General features: G+C 41.3%; 1 protein-coding gene across 1 annotated transcript in view; it reads left to right on the top strand.

Moving 5' to 3' along the window:
- atg7 (ATG7 autophagy related 7 homolog (S. cerevisiae)) overlaps positions 1 to 16,290 on the top strand; it is a 54,201-nt gene extending 37,911 nt beyond the window's left edge. The window contains exon 19 of the mRNA XM_035152966.2: positions 14,758 to 16,290. Within this exon, the coding sequence (XP_035008857.2) occupies positions 14,758 to 14,790 (33 nt within the window). The 3' untranslated portion in view covers positions 14,791 to 16,290. The remainder of the gene's footprint in view (positions 1 to 14,757) is intronic.
- The last annotated feature ends 558 nt before the right edge of the window (positions 16,291 to 16,848 follow it).

Consider the following 16,848-nt stretch of genomic DNA (forward strand, 5'->3'; position numbering starts at 1 on the left):
TGTGTGTGCGTATGCGTGTGTGTGTGCGTCTGAATCTTGTATAGCCTGATTCTGGCCTGCTTGGCTGGTCACAGGTAATCTGCCCTGGAGCTCTGGCCTGGCCTGAAAAAAGATACACAAATACACACAGACACACACACAATGTACATGTGTGGTCACAGTGCCAGTTCTTATCTTTTCCCCCTGATGCTGTTCTGCCCAGCACACGGGGGGCCGCGATAGCATCAAGCCTCTGGTTGAGACAACTTTTCTCACACACAGAAAATAATACATTTGGGAATTTATACATGTTTGCTAATGTGTGTAAATACTGTGTGTGTGTATGTATCCCGGTTTCTCTGCCTTACAGGAACACGTTTGCTCATGTACAAAAATGTCTTTTCCTGGCATCATATCCTCTGACCCAATTTTCCTGTGAAAACAAAAGCGATTTAATGACGCACATTAATTCAGCTAAAAAAAATAAAATCTGTCCGGTCTTCCCATTCTGAATATTTGAGTATTGTGTGAAACTGAACCATTAGAAAAACGTAACAAGACCTGTTTTATTTTGTCACTGTTCATTAACATACTGTACGTGTGTAGCTGGGCCTCATGGTTCGTGGCTGTCCTTACTCCTTTCCTCTCAAATGTTGGGAACAGTCCTGGTGGATGATGTCCACAATACATTTTCCAAAAGGAGCTGTCACAGTTACCATGTCTCTGGTGCTACAATGTAAAGTTTGGATCATTCCGTGGAGACGTTGTCAGTGATTGGTTCTTTGTAATGAAAGACTTTGACTGTCTGATGTTGTTAGCATCACATCAAAAGATTCCCTCCATTGTGGTTTACCAGGAACTTTGCCTTCTTCTTTCCTGTTAACTGTGTGTGTGTGTGTGTGTGTGTGTGTGTGTGTGTGTGTGTGTGTGTGTGTGTGTGTGTGTGTGTGTGTGTGTGTGTGTGTGTGTGTGTGTGTGTGTGTGTGTGTGTGTGTGTGTGCTTCATATAGACTGGTCAGTTTGCTCGAAGTCTCTTAGAGTTCTTTTATAACAACAGAGAGGAATAGTCTTTTGATTTCATTATTTTTTATTCTCTTAAAGTGTGTCTTTTGCATTTGTGGTAGAATGTGTATGTGTGTGCACGGATGCCTGAATGCATTTGTGCAAGTGCTCATGGGGCCCAACTTGTGCTACTTGTGTTTGATTGCTCCTCTGACCACACGTCACTTGTCTTTGAATCACAGATCTAATTAAACTAAGGGCAGGTCTGTACTGGCACACGTACACACGACACACACACACACACACACACACACACACACACACACACACACACACAACTCTGTTATTGCCATTTGGTTAGTTCCACTCTAAAAACAGTTCATTAGAGTTTATATGGTTGCACACATGCACGCACACACACTGATGTCTCACCAGAGGCAGCAGCATATAACCTACATTTGAGTCGTTAATGTCCAAAGAGTTTGATTCTTTGATGTGTATGTATTTATATATATGTATAAATGTAATTACCAGACCAAAAATTCACTTAACAGGACTAACAGACCTCCCATGAAAACTCCTATATCCATCCTGTATATATCCTATATATTGCAAATAAAAAACAGTCCATATGAAACCAAAATCAAATATGATTTTTATAAAAGCGTCATCTAACAAATACTTTTCTATATTGTATATTGCGACATTGAGAGTGTGTCTGTTCATCACTGAAACTTGGTTGATTAAGCAACACTTAATAGAAGCCTCTAACAAATTGTGTTTTCTCCCATTCCTGTAGAAATGTTCGGAAAACAGCTGCAACACTCACAGGAGCATTTTCTTTTTTTTGAGAATAGCAACTTTGAGGTGTCAGCTGACACTGTTGTTAGTAATGATCAACTCATGGACAAATCATAGCACCAACATATTGTTAGTTAAAGTAAACAGTGATATCAGAAACGATAATGTCATTAAACATCATCAGGCATCAGCCACTATCAGTCACCTCCATCTCTGTATATAAAGATGGACGACATGACTCAAAAAGTGAAGCCAAATCATTTTTGAATGCCCCCTGGTGGCTGGCTACAGTATAGGTCATAAACTCTAAATACATACAAATAATTTGTTTCCCCCCCAAAGATGGTTGCTGTTATGTTTGTCAGTTTGTTTGGTTTTAATTCGTTTTGATGCTATCAAAACGGATGAATTGTCGTGATCGACAGCTGAGACTGACTCATGTATGTAACACAGATAATAAGGGGGCTGCTGCTTTTTAATCCTGTAGCTTTAAGTAAACATTTTGAAGATGTGTGTCAAAATAAGCTTAAAGTCTACATTCACAACACTTTCGTTTAAGCTTGTTTCTGATGATCTACGATTAACTTAAGAACTACACTGTGGTCGACTTGTCGTGTTATAGAGCAGTGGAAAATATCACGTCAATATATGTTCAAAGCTTGTTGAAAACTTGGTGTGATAAAGACACTTATTGGCGTTTTACTTGCAAAGGTTTTGATTACACTTACAATGCTCCAGGCGTAGTTCTCAACTTAAATAATTCAAAACTACATACGTGTGTTTCCGTCTGTTGTTAGTTTTGTGACATTTTACTTTATTTTGTTGTTTTACACAGATGACAAACTTGTGCGCATTGCGAAACACTCGTATGACTCAGAAATTGTGTTGATAACCCTCTCTGGTGTACAGGAAATGTGTCAGAGGGAAAAGGGGGCCCAGGAGGAGGAGAGGAAGAGGGAGACAGGGACTGACAGATTAAGTGAGAGAAAGAACAGGCTGATGGTACAAGAGAGAAACCACACTTTTAAATGGACGAGCAAGAAGAACGGAGCAAAGTTTGGTTGTCTGACAAAAACAGTTTTAAGAGCCGCACTTAAGAGATGGATTAATACTAAGAAAATCAACTCAGAGAAAAAAGGGATAAGGGCTGTCCCTTGAAAGGATTAAAGAAAATTAAAGCAAAAAGGACAAATATTAAAGAAAAAAGTTAGGAACTTGGGGGCGGGGTTGTCCTGAAAACGAGGGTGAGAAGTCAGTCGCTGTCTAAGGAGAAAGAACAGGACCCAGCTGTTGCTCCACAGGCCACCACACCCAGCCGAGAGAGACTCCATTTGTTGTTGTAGCTGGCCTTTATGACTCTGAGAGGAACCAGGGAGAAAGAGCTGGTGGAGTCTGATCGTCTTTAAGTAATGGGAAATAAAAACAGGGAAGAGGAGCAAGAGTCCGCCCGTTATTAGGAAAAGGGAAAAGGTGGGAAAAGAAAGGAGGATGCTGTATCACTTCCTACAGTTTGCCATCTCAGTGTTATGAAGTTTGGCTCCGAGGTCTGTTATCTGAGCGAGTGTTGTGAGTGCCAGCGTTTTGTTTGATTACCCCAAGACGCAGGAGTTTATGAAAACACAGCCAGGGGACGTGACCTCAGCTGGGACCTGCACACTAATGCTGTTCCCACCAGAGCTCCCACCAAACCACCTCTATTAAACCAACGTCAAACCACTTTCACTCCATCTTATCCTTCACTCTCCCTCTGACGTCACTTTCTTGAACCTTTTGCCCCGTCCGGCTTCAACACTCCTCTCCTCCGAAATCCCCACTTCCCCCTTTTCAATAGTTAAATGTGTATCTCAGAACATGTTGAACGACGGTGGTAGCACTTTATTTACAGCACAATAAATAGTAGGTTATGTGGTAGGTTCTCGGAAACTAACAAACGAAACATGCATATCACTTCCTTGATTTGTTAGGAAAAGTGTGTTTCATCTAAATTGTACAACGAGTTGTTTTCTTTACCCTAGAATGAGCCCTTTATATTTAGATACTTAATATTTACATCGGTAGCGGGTCCTCTGTAGAGGCTGCCATGTTTTTTTACAGTAGCCCGTACTGAACAATTAAACCCCTTTTGAGTTTTTATGACGACTGAAGGCTACCACAGGTTCTCTTTCATGTTTGGAAAGGGAGGGTGATGAGGGGTATTCAGCTGCAACATGCAACTCCACCACTAGATGTCACTAAATTATACGTACTGAACCTTTAAGAAAGCTGCATTGGCTGAGGCTGTAAGTGTGAACGTGAGAAAAAAAAAAATCAACATGTGTGAATTTAGAAAGAAGTGAGTTTCCCAGCTGGCTGCCAACAGCCTGAATCTGTGTTAGCCACTACAAACACAGCCATCTTACTGAACTGATAGGGGTGAAGTTGCATTGCGGTTACTGTAGGCATCAGGTTTTTACCAAGGATGAGGAATCTGGACTTTAAAAAAGTTTATATGTGCACTAATTTTGAATTCTTTCAAATCTAATATGTATTGTCCATGTAGCCAGAGCCTGATATGACTCATTCATCTGTATCATAGAGCTCCATTGTTTTACTAAAACTATTAAAAACACATGAGTGAGCCACACTGACTTGCTGACATGTTCTCATACTCTGAATGTGACCCATTTTTAAAGATTTACATCCTCAACCGGAACCAATGAGCTTCGGCCTCAGAGCCGCAGACAGGGAAGGGAAGTGGGGGAGAATTAAGGGGCTCAACAATGTAATAATGCTCCTGATTTTTCATTGAAGTTTCATATAGAATACACTTTTCAGAGTCTTGGCTCCGCACTATATTAGTATTTGTCCTGTTTCTTAATGCTATGCCTTTGTTTGTCTATAGCCTTTAAACATCACAGTAAATACACAGTATGTGGTGGGGAGTTATATAAACAGGTGTGTATTATGTGAAACTTACCACAGAGTTACAGTATGTAGCATCATAATGTAAAACCAGACTCTTTATATGGTCATTGTCAATTCATTGTAATTGGTGTGAGATGTGGGTGTGTGTCAGTTTTTTATTGAACCCAGAGGACAGAACATGTGCTGCTGATAGGGCAGGTTAGGTTAGTGACTGCCCCTCCTCTTCCTGTCTCCAATCGTGTCCTCTTCCTCTTCTTCCTGTCTCAAATCTCAATGAATAGAACGAGTACACACACACACACACACTCACACTCACACACTCACACACTCACACACTGCCTGCTCACTGTGCTCCCCCTGAGAGCTGCAGCCCTGGAACAATGAGAACACCAGAGAGAACACAGAGGATCGCTGCAGGAAATGGAAGAACACAAAGTGCTTGTTTAAAACACCGTGGGGGGGGGGGGCACTACTTAAATCTGTGTGATCTTTTTTCCAGACATGCATTATTCTGAGGTAGACATTTGATGTCTAAAAAGTTTTCCTGAACATAAGGAGTAGCCATATGGTGCTACAGTGCCTAAAGTTTGGGCTTTGAGGAAGTTAGACAGCGAGACAGTGGAGACCTGCTCCTCAGGCAACAGGACACACTATACGGTTGTTCAGTTTGTGCTTCTAAAGCTGTTTTGAACTCCAGAGAACGTCCGTACAACTGGGTCCAGACTTTCTCCAGACTTTAACATATAAAGAACTTAGCAGGAGTTGTAACAACAACACAGAAAGCTCCAGAGAGTTCAGGTGAGGGGTGGTGCAGCTGACATCATGCCCACTTACTCCCGATGAATCTTCTGGAGAATCTCCTCCCACATGGGCTCATTTGGACATTATCCAGAGTTTTTACCACGGGGCTGACAGGAGAAAGTCCAGGAAAACTCTTACTCTGACATGTGGGTTCTTACATACAGCCCCTCTGGAGAATGCCAGGAGATTATCTGCAGTTGAAAGCAATATAATTGTCAAAATGAATGTTTTTATATGTTGGAGAAAGCAGTCTAGACTCGATCGAGGTTTAAAAGCTAAGTTTAAAGTCAGTTCCCCTCCGTATCGACACGGGACACGTACAGTTTGAATCTGGATCACACAGCTACAGCATCTTCAATCAATTGTTGCATCTGGAACTGCTTTTTCAAATGAGCGTTTTTACTGCCAAGCAATATTAGCCCAAGCTCTGTTTATTGTGTGGAGTCGTATATTCTGCTGGAAGACATTACTTTATTAAACAGAAGGCATGAGGAGCTTTAAAGTCCTTCACTTGTATGTTTTCCCTGGACGACTCCGGATCGCCTGAAGTGGTAATGAGTGCATCCTGCGTCATGGTGGAGTTCAAAAGAACACGGCGGACCTCCTCACATGGGCCCCGACACACGTGTCACCTAAAAGGAGTCGCAGTGGCCGTGTTTTTTACAGATTGGCACACATTTTTTCAGTGTGTGCTGCAGATCAGAAGATGTTGTGGTCTATTTCATTCTCACTATATAACTTACAAGTATTTTTAAACACATTTGTTTTGGATCTGAAAACACCAGTTGTCAGTAAAATTGCTGAGTTACAGGATTTCCTTCCTAAATAAAAGGAGGAAAAGTGTAATTTGCGATAGACCGTGGCCCCGGGGAGTCTGCTGCTATCTGCCTCTGTGAGCATTTAAACGGGCGTCACACTAGGTTTGGTCTTTTCTCTGAACTGCCAGTGAGAAGTGTGTGTGTTTGGATTGTACAATGTAACGTAGCTATTATTGCAATGTTAAGTCCGACACATAGCAAAGGTTTGCAATCTTGTAAAGGCCAATGTTTCCTGTATATTTATTTGATATTTAATTTTTCCTGTTGATTCTGATTTGTTTGGGAATGAAGGCATGTGTTTATTTACAAGAAATCAGCAGTCATACGGTTTTACAGCATTCAGAAGAGCGCATATCTCCACCAAGCCCAACAGTCACTAAACGGTTTGATTAAAAATTAAGGGAATCGTTATTATCTCCATGGTTACCAGTCACACACAATCCCATAAATGGCAGAATACCTTTCAGAAGAAGAACATATTTTTGTGTATTGAGTTATATTTAGGTTATATTAAAGAGCCTGGTTTTTCATTTTGGGAGCATTATTTCTTCATTTCATGTTCAGGGTTTGTAATGTTTTCGCTCAAAGCCTCTCCTCCAAGTTGGCCCTGCTCGATTTGCTCAGTAAATATGACCTTAACAATTCCATTTAAAGAAAGTAGTAGCACAAATTATTGGTCAAAGTCATACCTGGCTTTTTATTAGTTGAGGAATTTTAATGGGATCATTTCACAAAAATCCAAGAGCGAGATCAGACATCAGAGAGCAGAAGATTCAGGAGCAGCCTGAGGACTCCAACTCAAACACAGGACATTTGTCCAGCAACAGATCGCCTGAGTGCCGACTAACAATATAGAGAAGGAGCAGAGCAAATCTGGGCTTGAGCAGGGGCTATTTGAGAAAACTCTCAACGTGAAATGAAGAAATAATGCTCTCAAAATGAAAGTCCACAGTTTTGAGTAAAGACAGGAATAAAAAGTCAATTTTAAGGATTTGCAGAATATGTGCCAAGATGATTCCAAAACTATTCTAGCTGCTTATTTGTCCGTCTTGATGTCTCTTCCCCTTCGCTGTGACGCACTCGTAGATTCAGGTCTTATTTCCCTGGCTTTCTAACGGCTTTGACCTCTCACCTCTTCACCCTCCGTTAAACCGTCTCTGCCGGTGAAATCGCCAAACTGCAGATTCCCGCCACTTTGTGCAGGAATGTCTGAGGGGAATTCAGGAATGCGGTTGGGAATTCCTCGTGCTGCAGCAGCTGGGGTTGCGTTCGGCTTCATGAGGTCATTTTCTTTGTTGACATAGTTTCTGATGCATCGTGGTCAGCGTCTGTGTCTGTGTGCATTTGTTGTGATCGTTTAAGTGTGTTACTGGAAGAGGAGACTATATAGGGATTGCCCCCCCCCCCCCAATGCCATTTAATCTTTTTTACTGGAACATGACACATCGTCTACCCAGACCAAGATTAAGTGTGAATAATTATCTAACCAGATTCATTTCCAGCAGTGTTTTATTATCAGTTGTGAAAGAATAGATCTGAAGCAACAGCTGAAAGACTTACTGTTATGAAACCCACAAAACAAGACTGACCTTGCTCTTGTTTTAGGACCCAGACTGTTATAAATATCAGTAGTAGTCATCACTACGTTATTACCTGCAGCGACAGTGTTGCTGGTTCGGTTCTCACCTCGCGTGTCTGTGTAAGAGACATCAAGGCAAAATGTGGTCGTGAACATGTCTACCGTAGCGGGAAGTACCGCAGAGGTGCTTCTGGGAACTGTGGCAGGTGTTTGCACCATTTTGTCACCGCTGTGTTTCACAACTGTGTAAGATGTGGTCACAGAAGGTTACAGGTGTGTCGCTGAGATTGAAACGAAAAAAGCCCAGTTCAACAGGTCTTTCTGTTCTACTGCTTGGTCATAATTCATCATAACCATACAAAACCCATAGGAGAAAATGTCAGTGTTGCCTTTAAGAACAGTGCATGAACATTTTTGGGGAAACCTAATGCAGAAAAACCTTGTGGTAGATGACAAGTCAATGGATCATTAAAGGTATTAAGACAACAGAGTGATCAGTGTAGAGGGTAACGTGAAAGATGCGCAAAAAATATAACTGAACTCCTCAGAGCTCAGGTTCAGTGGTTAAAACTCAAGCTCCCACTGTTTTATCTACATAAGTTTCACAGACTATTACAGAGTTTGAGAGCTTTTCTTTTTCTTCTTCTTCTTCTTCTTCTTCTTCCCAGATTAAAGGCCCAGGTTCCAGTTAAACCAGATAACGTTTGTTCCCTCGGGTCATTGTAGACCTTATCACACCTTTGGACTTCAAAGTGCTGCCGTTTCACAGCTGAATACTCCTCCATACCGGAAACCGAATCCTCCGAAAGGCTACACCCAAACCACATTATTTATTTACATCCCACTGGCCTGAAGCCACAGCTCATTTGGTTGTGTGTGTGCGTGTGTGTGCTTGTGTAGTGTGAAATTTCTGTGTATTGTCGGTGTGCATGTGTTGTGTGAGTGGACGTGTCATTCAGGGTTGCAGAAGTGTTTTTAACATCATGAGGTCAGCAGAAACACACACACTGTTGTTGTTGTTGTTCAGGTAATTTCCAGTGCTGTGTGTTTTCTAGGTTTTACGAGTGGTTAGTCTGTGGAGAATGAAAAGGAGAAGCAACTGAAAAAGAACAGAACGAAGCTGCGGAGGGAAAACAGATAGAGGAGGAAATATTAAAAAAAAGAGTTCATCCTTTATTTCTATATTGAGCAGAAATCATTTAAAATCCTTCTTGTTTTGACTTGTCAACAAGTTTCACTTCTCTTTGATTGTAGTCGTATCTGTGTGGGTCTTCCTCCCGCTTCTTGATGTACACTCTGGCCTGAGGGGGTCTTAGGAGAGGGATGAAAGAGGAAACATCCACCCTTCATTAACATTAATCATCTAATGAAAGCCCCCTGGCTAACAGATGTTACATCGTTTGTTGGAGGAATTGAGACATTTTCATGGCTGCCGGCTCTGTGTGAAGTTGAAGCTGATTGTCCCACGCTGACATTTCTACAGACTCACAGATCTATCAGGGTTATTCTATAGATCTGACAGCAAGAATCGACACATGTTGGACTTCACTGAAAAGATGGAACATGTAACTATTTTTTATTAAAACGTATAAAAAACAACCAGACTTATGTTATATTTAGTTGACATATGTTCTTACATTATCAAATTTTTTCAAACAAGACAAATTCCCAGATTTTATTCTAAGTGCAGGAATTTGCTTTTTTGTCGCCTTTTAATTGAGTCATATCCTCTTTATCGGCTTTCAACACTGCTAGCCAGTTAGCTGTTTTTCCCTCTACTGTTTGTATTGGTCACTTTAAATGGATCATGATTGTTCATGGCTATTTGCTGCTTTACATGAATAAAACCTAATACATGACCTCATCCGTGAACATGATTTGCGTTTGAGTCATGTCAGATGACTTTCATCGGCCATGATCCCACGCTGCTTTACAGAATCAAAATAGGTCTTTTGTTATTGTTTTGATTGAGAGGCCCCTAGTGGTCGAAGTTACATGTTGTACATTGAAGACAGTCACTGTTTCTGCAGCTTCTTAAATTCTAACATCAACTAAAATCATAAGAATGAAACATATGTTCCCTCCCTCACTTTTCTCCCTCCATGCCCGGCACACAGTCACTGTTGTATCCAGCAGCCATAAACCACGTCACTCTGTGTGGTCCACTAATTACATATCGGATGGAGCCAGTCTCCATGATGAAAGCTTGACTCTGCGCTTTGTGCTTCGGTGTCAGTTGTAATATGTAAAGCAGATGTGTGTTTAATAGCTGAGCCCATCAGTGGTTGTGTAGCGCTGCCGAGCTCAACGGCCTTAAAGGTTGGATTTTCACTGGGGCCACACGCACTTAATACGTATTCCTGTAAGAAGACTCAGGGTTTAATATCAGCAACAACCCTGAGCTGTGTGTGTGAATCACTGAACTCAGAACTGATCCGAAGAAACTGTGGAGACACACAGCAAATATATATAACTACTTATATAACTACTAGTAGTAAAAATTCTGACTATTTTCTCAATTACGGGTTCTATATATTTGTTTGTAATGTGTATTTTGGATTTAAAGTTATTTCTCATAAGGTTTATTGTTAAACTTAATATAATATATGACTTAAATATATATATATATATCAGTGCTTTGACCCTGCAGAGCAGTAAATGCTACAGCCCCTCATGCTGAGGTGTTCTGTGGGGGGGGGGGGACAGTATCAGCAGCAGCAGAGGGTTGGCTGTGACTTCAGCAGCTAAAAGCTCCTCTATCTGATCACATCCCAGCCTTGTTTCAACAACTAGCCTGGATTATACTCGTCATATCAGCCGCTGCCCAACTGATTACAAACACAAGCACATTCACACAATGATTACATGCAGCTTATTCTGTTGGACTTTATGAAACATCCAGGAAGGCCGAGTCTTTTCTCTCCGACCTGCAGCGGCTGAAGGTCCTGGAGCGATAAGGATGCTTCAAAGTTAAAGATGTGTCGCTGATTGTGTTTCTGCCAATCCCTTTGAGGTGCTGTCATGGTGTGTTGTGTGTGTGTGTAGTGTGGGGGTTACCCACTTGAAAGGGATATACTCCAGGGTAGTGCCGCAACTACAAATTTGTTTTGTTGTTTTGTCTCTTTGTAGTTCTGATATCTTTGAAATAGGGAAAAATTGCCTCCAAAATTTGTTGGAGCCCAAAGTGATTTTGCAATGTAGAAGTTAGTTTATAAAATTGTAAGGGTTCTGACATGATAAGAAAAATATTTGCATAATTTGAGATTCCAACATAACTCTGCCTGGCTGTTGTACCCACATAGAGGAGAAGATAATGATGAGGCTTCAAAAGAGAAAGAGAGATATCAAAGGTCAAATCTAAAAGGCTCAAATCAGCAGTTGGGTTCATGAATGAAACCAGAAGGGTTTCCGGAGAGCGTATAGCTCCTAAGTATCTTGCCATTTTAAAGAAAGTGGGGAAAATAAATTGTGATGGGTTCGCCCTTGAATCCTGTCTCATCCATCCACCTCATGCCTCACCCTTTGCAACAACAAACGTAGATGAAAACTTTAACAGCAAATGCGCACATAGAACTAGCCAACGTCCTAATAGGAGGTAGACGTACGCGTTTTCCTCTCAGCGATCGAGAGAAGATTTGGTTCTTTTAACAATGATCCTAATCATACGAGCAAGGCCACTAAAGAGCTTTTCAAGGGGACGAGGTGGATTATCCTCGAGCGGCTGAGTCATTCTCCTGATCTCAGTCCAACTGAGCAGCGTTTCACCAGCATCCAGCTGAAGAGAGAGACCCCCCAGCGAGCGAGAGCTGAAGGGGGCTGGGGTGTAGCTCTGGGAGAGAATCACCAGGGAAGATACAAAGTGTGTGCTGACGTGTGTTGGTCCAAGATTTGAGGGGAAAGGATTTTTTGTTTGACTTCATGTTTTTCTGTCCGATTTCTTTTGAACCCCTAAAATGTGCCCATTATGTTTTTAAAGGCCTACGCCCACTTCTTTTCATACTGAATTCAGCAATAGACTGTAAATAGAGATGCACGACATGACACCTTTTCCAAGTATAGGTCATAAACTCCACCTTCTCCATGTTAGCAGATGGGACATGGAGCACATAAACAAGTCAAAGTACACATCAAATTAATATTTCCAGTAAGTTTGGTTTGAATTAGTTATTTGATGCTATAAAAACGTCGAGCAACGTCTTGATTGACAGCTGAAAGACGTACTCATGATTGGTCGAGCATGTTTATTGGTGGGACCTCGCAGCTACAATACCTGTTTAGGCACCTGTATGCAGGATTTTGTTTTAGCTTAATTTTTGTACGAAGGGAGGAAGTTACTCAAATTGGTTGGAACTTAAATATGGTATATATGTGTTTTATTTCAAAGCTCCAACCTTGAAGAACAAACATGTGTAACTGCAAATATTCACACCAGGTGCAGGTTTGTTGTTGTCTTGGAGTAGAAGCAGTTGGTGGTTTCAGTTAATCTCCCTGATTGGAGCGAGCGGAGCAGCGACTTATTTTGATCTCAGCTTTGCAGAAATCTGCTTACGCGTTGCAGCAACACAAGTTCAACGCTTGAGAAACATCCCAAGTATTCAGCCCTGCTCGAAAGAGTGTAGTAAACGTCGCTGGCTCCACTTTGCTGAAGCTATTCACGTTACATAAGGTCTCCCACAACCCCCCCTCCCTCCCTTCTCGGCCTCCTCTCTCTCTTTTTCATTTTGCACAAAAGATTTGTCAAAACACACACACACGCCATCAGTGCGGCGTGGCAGTCGTCCAGAGAGGGGCTCCAGTGTCGCTTCATTTCAAAGAGCTCTTTGCTTCGCTCTCCTTTTGATGCTCGCTCCCCAGCAGCAGTGGAGCAGAAATGCCGAGCGTCCGGCTTTGATATGAATTTGTCGCTGATTCTCCACACTGCCCCTGAAATAAGTCCACCGGACGACTACAGGGATGGAACGCCACAATAACACTTTAAGTCTGTTATCTGTCGACTCAGGTTCGTGTGCTGCCGAACAGGTTAGACGGCTTTTTGCCTCTAAAGCCAGAGCACAGGCACAAATGACTTTTGGCTTAAAAAAAAACGTGCAGCTAAAATAAAACTGCACTAAAAAAAAATCCCTGTTGAAACAAATTCAGGAGGTGAAGACGAGAGAGAGACTCTGATGTTCACAGTTTTTAGCTGAAGATCCCAACGTCCTCTTCTTCACAAGTTCTCCACCAACATTAAGCTTTTACCTTCAGTCGCTGTCCTTCAAATTGTTTGTAATTACATTTTCAATTGATTTATTTTGTATATTGGAAAAGTAGAAGTGAAAATTTCAACAAACAGAACTGTAGCTTGTACTTTTTTAACATTTTTAAAAATACGAATTGACAAAATTGTTAAACGTCGTGTTTCCGGTTGTGACAACCTGCTGCTTTTCTCAAATTATTTTATCGTTAACTTTGATTGTCTGATTAAACAAGACATTTGAAGACGTCACGTTTTATAGACAAACTATTATTTGAGAAAACAATCTGCATTTTAATTGTGAATGGAAATAATTGTCGACTGCAGCTCAACTTCACTGGTTCTCTGTTTGAGTAGTTTGTGACTTTTTGAGTTTCTCCTAAAAAGACATGAACCACATCTTTCTATTCGATTCCTTACCTGTACTATATTCACTCAGTGTGTGTGTGTGTGTGTGTGTGCATCTATGGCTGCAGGTAGTGTTGTACAGTGTAAATGGAATTTCTTTTGGTCGTAGTCGTTTCACTGGAATTCCAGTTTCTTTTGAGTGGTGAAGCAGCTCGTGTGAATAACCCAGCATGTATGTGTCAAAACTCCCAGTGAGTGTGAGAAACATTCCAGTGTTAGAGGTATGTGAATTACGTCTTACAGAGCGAGAATGTGAAGAATCTGCTGCCAGGAGAAGGCCACTGTTGTTTACTGACGCAGTACTGCAAAGGAGGTGTGTGTGTGTGTGTGTGTGTGTGTGTGTGTGTGTGTGTGTGTGTGTGTGTGTGTGTGTGTGTGTGTGTGTGTGTGTGTGTGTGTGTGTGTGTGTGTGTGTGTGTGTGTGTGTGACTCACTTCCTGGTAAGACAGTTCTTAGCTGTGATTGTAAATAATTATTTTAAAAGCTCTTATACATTCGGTGCTGAGCCAAGAAATGAGCTGCGGGCTTCCTGTATTTTCTTAGGGTTCATTTCGTTGGAACAAATTATTCACTTATTAGAAACACACCTATCTGTCAATCAATGCCTCCTAATATTTGAATTAAAGCAAACCTGGTTTTCAGCCGACGTGTACATGGTCTGTGCAGCCTAAATCAGCCCTTATTTAATCTGTATTGATTCTATTACAACAAACTGGGATTTCTTTGTACAATCCTGGTTATTTAGTGTGTGTTTATCTTCCCTTAACTTATGTCCAAACAGCGGATGACAGATGTTGATGTTGATGAAACCGTATGACTGTACATCATGTATCCACACATGAGAACGCTACACAGATATTAAGCGTGACTCGACCACATTGTTCCTCGTTGACAGAAATGTGCAAGCTGGCAAACACGGCTGTGACCAATGTCTGATAGTGAAACAATTCAAAACGTTTTTCTTTTAAACTTTCAGATGTGTTACGTGGAAAGAAAAGTGACTCATGTTTGTCAGAAACACTTTGGTGGGAGAGAAACTCTGAATCTAGTCTTAAAGTTCACAAGAAAACCTCCACAGAGCGAATTCAAGGTCCATTTACTTCTCTGGAGCTTTTGACCACGACTCACTGAGCGAACCCCACTGAAGCCTGTTCAGACACCAGGAGCTGGAGATAAGAATATTAAGATCACATCAAGTGTTTATTTCAATGTCTTTTTCTGTGTCTCGTCAGATCTGGGACATGAGCGACGACGAGAGCATCTGAAGGACGAGAGGAACAAACCAAAGGACCGGACTCTGCCCTCCATGTTCCTGTCTGTTCCTCGTCAATAGATCTCGACATTCACAAAGGAGAAGTGGAGTGAAAGACTCTTTGTGGACGACACTGAACCCGACCGTGAAATTGACATCATCAAAACCAAGAATGTTACAACATTGATGCTGAAAAGCTTTAAAATTCCAGTTCGTCTTTATTTGGATTCAAAACCAGAGAACGTAGTTAGAAATTCAGAGGCGGGTCAAAGCTCATTTAAAAATGATCAAAGGCAAAAGAATGATGTGTTTTTTTTTTTTACTCCTGTTACTTAATCACTTACTTAAAGGAAACGTATGATGCTTTTTTTCTGTGTTTTTTTTGTTTCTTCTTCGTTTAGTTTGTTGTCGGATGGCAACCGACGTCAAGGTGCATTAGGGCCATTAAAAAGCCTCGTAGTCCGGCCCATTCTTCCAGGGCGTCATGATGTCACGTGACCTCTCGATGCCCCGCGTGACGCACATTAGTGGTTAGTGTTACATGTCCCATAATGAGCCAGGTTAAGCAAGAAGCCGACATTTCTTACATGCCGAGGGAAATGGTTGACCGATCCCAACAGAGTGGGCCAATCAGAGCCCAGATAAAGCCCTTAAAGAGACAGACGCTAAAACCGAGTGTTTCCGACAGAGGCTGAGAGGAGGAGCTGCAGCAGCCATGACAGTTTATTAGAACATGAGCGGAACACGTCTCCTTTAATGATCAGTCCCCTTCACTCGCAGTCCGGAATCAGCTCGACACTCCACATCTGCACTAATAGACTTTATTTTTTTCGGTGAACAGTCGCAGGTTGAGTCTCTCCACCGGCACGTGTACTGGATTTGCTGAGGAGCCTTTTTTTTCTTTGGCAGGACTTTGACAAACTACATCTGCTCGCTCACTCAGCTTGAGCTTCAGATGAATTATGAAAACACAAAACATGGTTGACAACTCAGCACATCCATCCATCTCCCCGTCTGTTCACTGGTCTGTGATACAAACAGTGGTTAATACTAAAACCAGCTTTGTTCGGCATCACTCTTGAGAGAACATGCACAGATGTTACTGTAACACAACAGTGGCGCCCGGTATGGAAAATATTTACTGTCGCTTCCGAAAACCCCCGGAGAAACCGAAGCTCTTCGTTACGTATGTGTTTGACGCATGCACTCGTTTTTTTTACTCTGTGTCTGATCTGCTAACGTGTGTAATAATTTCAGTGTTAAGAAACGTACGCCTACAACAGCTACTCAAGAACAAGGATTAGTGGAATGTGAAGCAGAGGCTGGAAATAAGCAGAATTATAAAATATAATTCCACAATTTAAGACTTTTACCTCCAGATTTATTGTCACACGTGCAATTAAACTAAGGATTCAGACTTTTGTTTCTATAATTCTGTTTTCTCAGTTCTCATCTTTAAATATTTCACCAAAATCAGGTATAAAATGTATCTGTTATTAAAATGTTAACACCACATGGCTGCTGAATTGTTTTATTTTCATACTACACCTAAATTGTAATATTGTTTGAATGTCGTAATATTGCAAGTCGTAATGCTGTTAGAAGAAAGGCAACATTTTACGAGAATTAAGTTGTTATATTGAGAGGGTAAAGTCGTAATATTGTTAAAATAAAGATGTAATTGGACGAGAATAAAGTCGTAATCCTATAATTATAAAGTCGATATATTATCACAATAAAGTCGCAAAGTTAATAGTCATATTAGACTAGAGAGAAGATCAGCCTGTCACCTGTTAAAATGAGGATTGTGGATCATCTTGATAAATAATGTTTTAGTGTAACTTTCACAAATAGTGAACTGGCTCATCAGCATCATGTTATCAGAAGTATCAGGACTATGACATGTCAGTGTAAGAAACTCTGTTCTGAAGAAGACTTGGAGGAAATGTTTGATGCTGGTCGACTGATATCGTTTTTATATCTGCACGATATTTTAATTTCTCAAGAAACAGACATTTATCCAGATTTTGGATCACGAGCGTGAAACTCTGGGGATGGTGGGTTCTGCTCG

The sequence above is a fragment of the Hippoglossus stenolepis genome, chromosome 3 (genome assembly GCF_022539355.2).
Source record: "Hippoglossus stenolepis isolate QCI-W04-F060 chromosome 3, HSTE1.2, whole genome shotgun sequence".
NCBI classification, from domain to species: Eukaryota; Metazoa; Chordata; class Actinopteri; order Pleuronectiformes; family Pleuronectidae; genus Hippoglossus; species Hippoglossus stenolepis.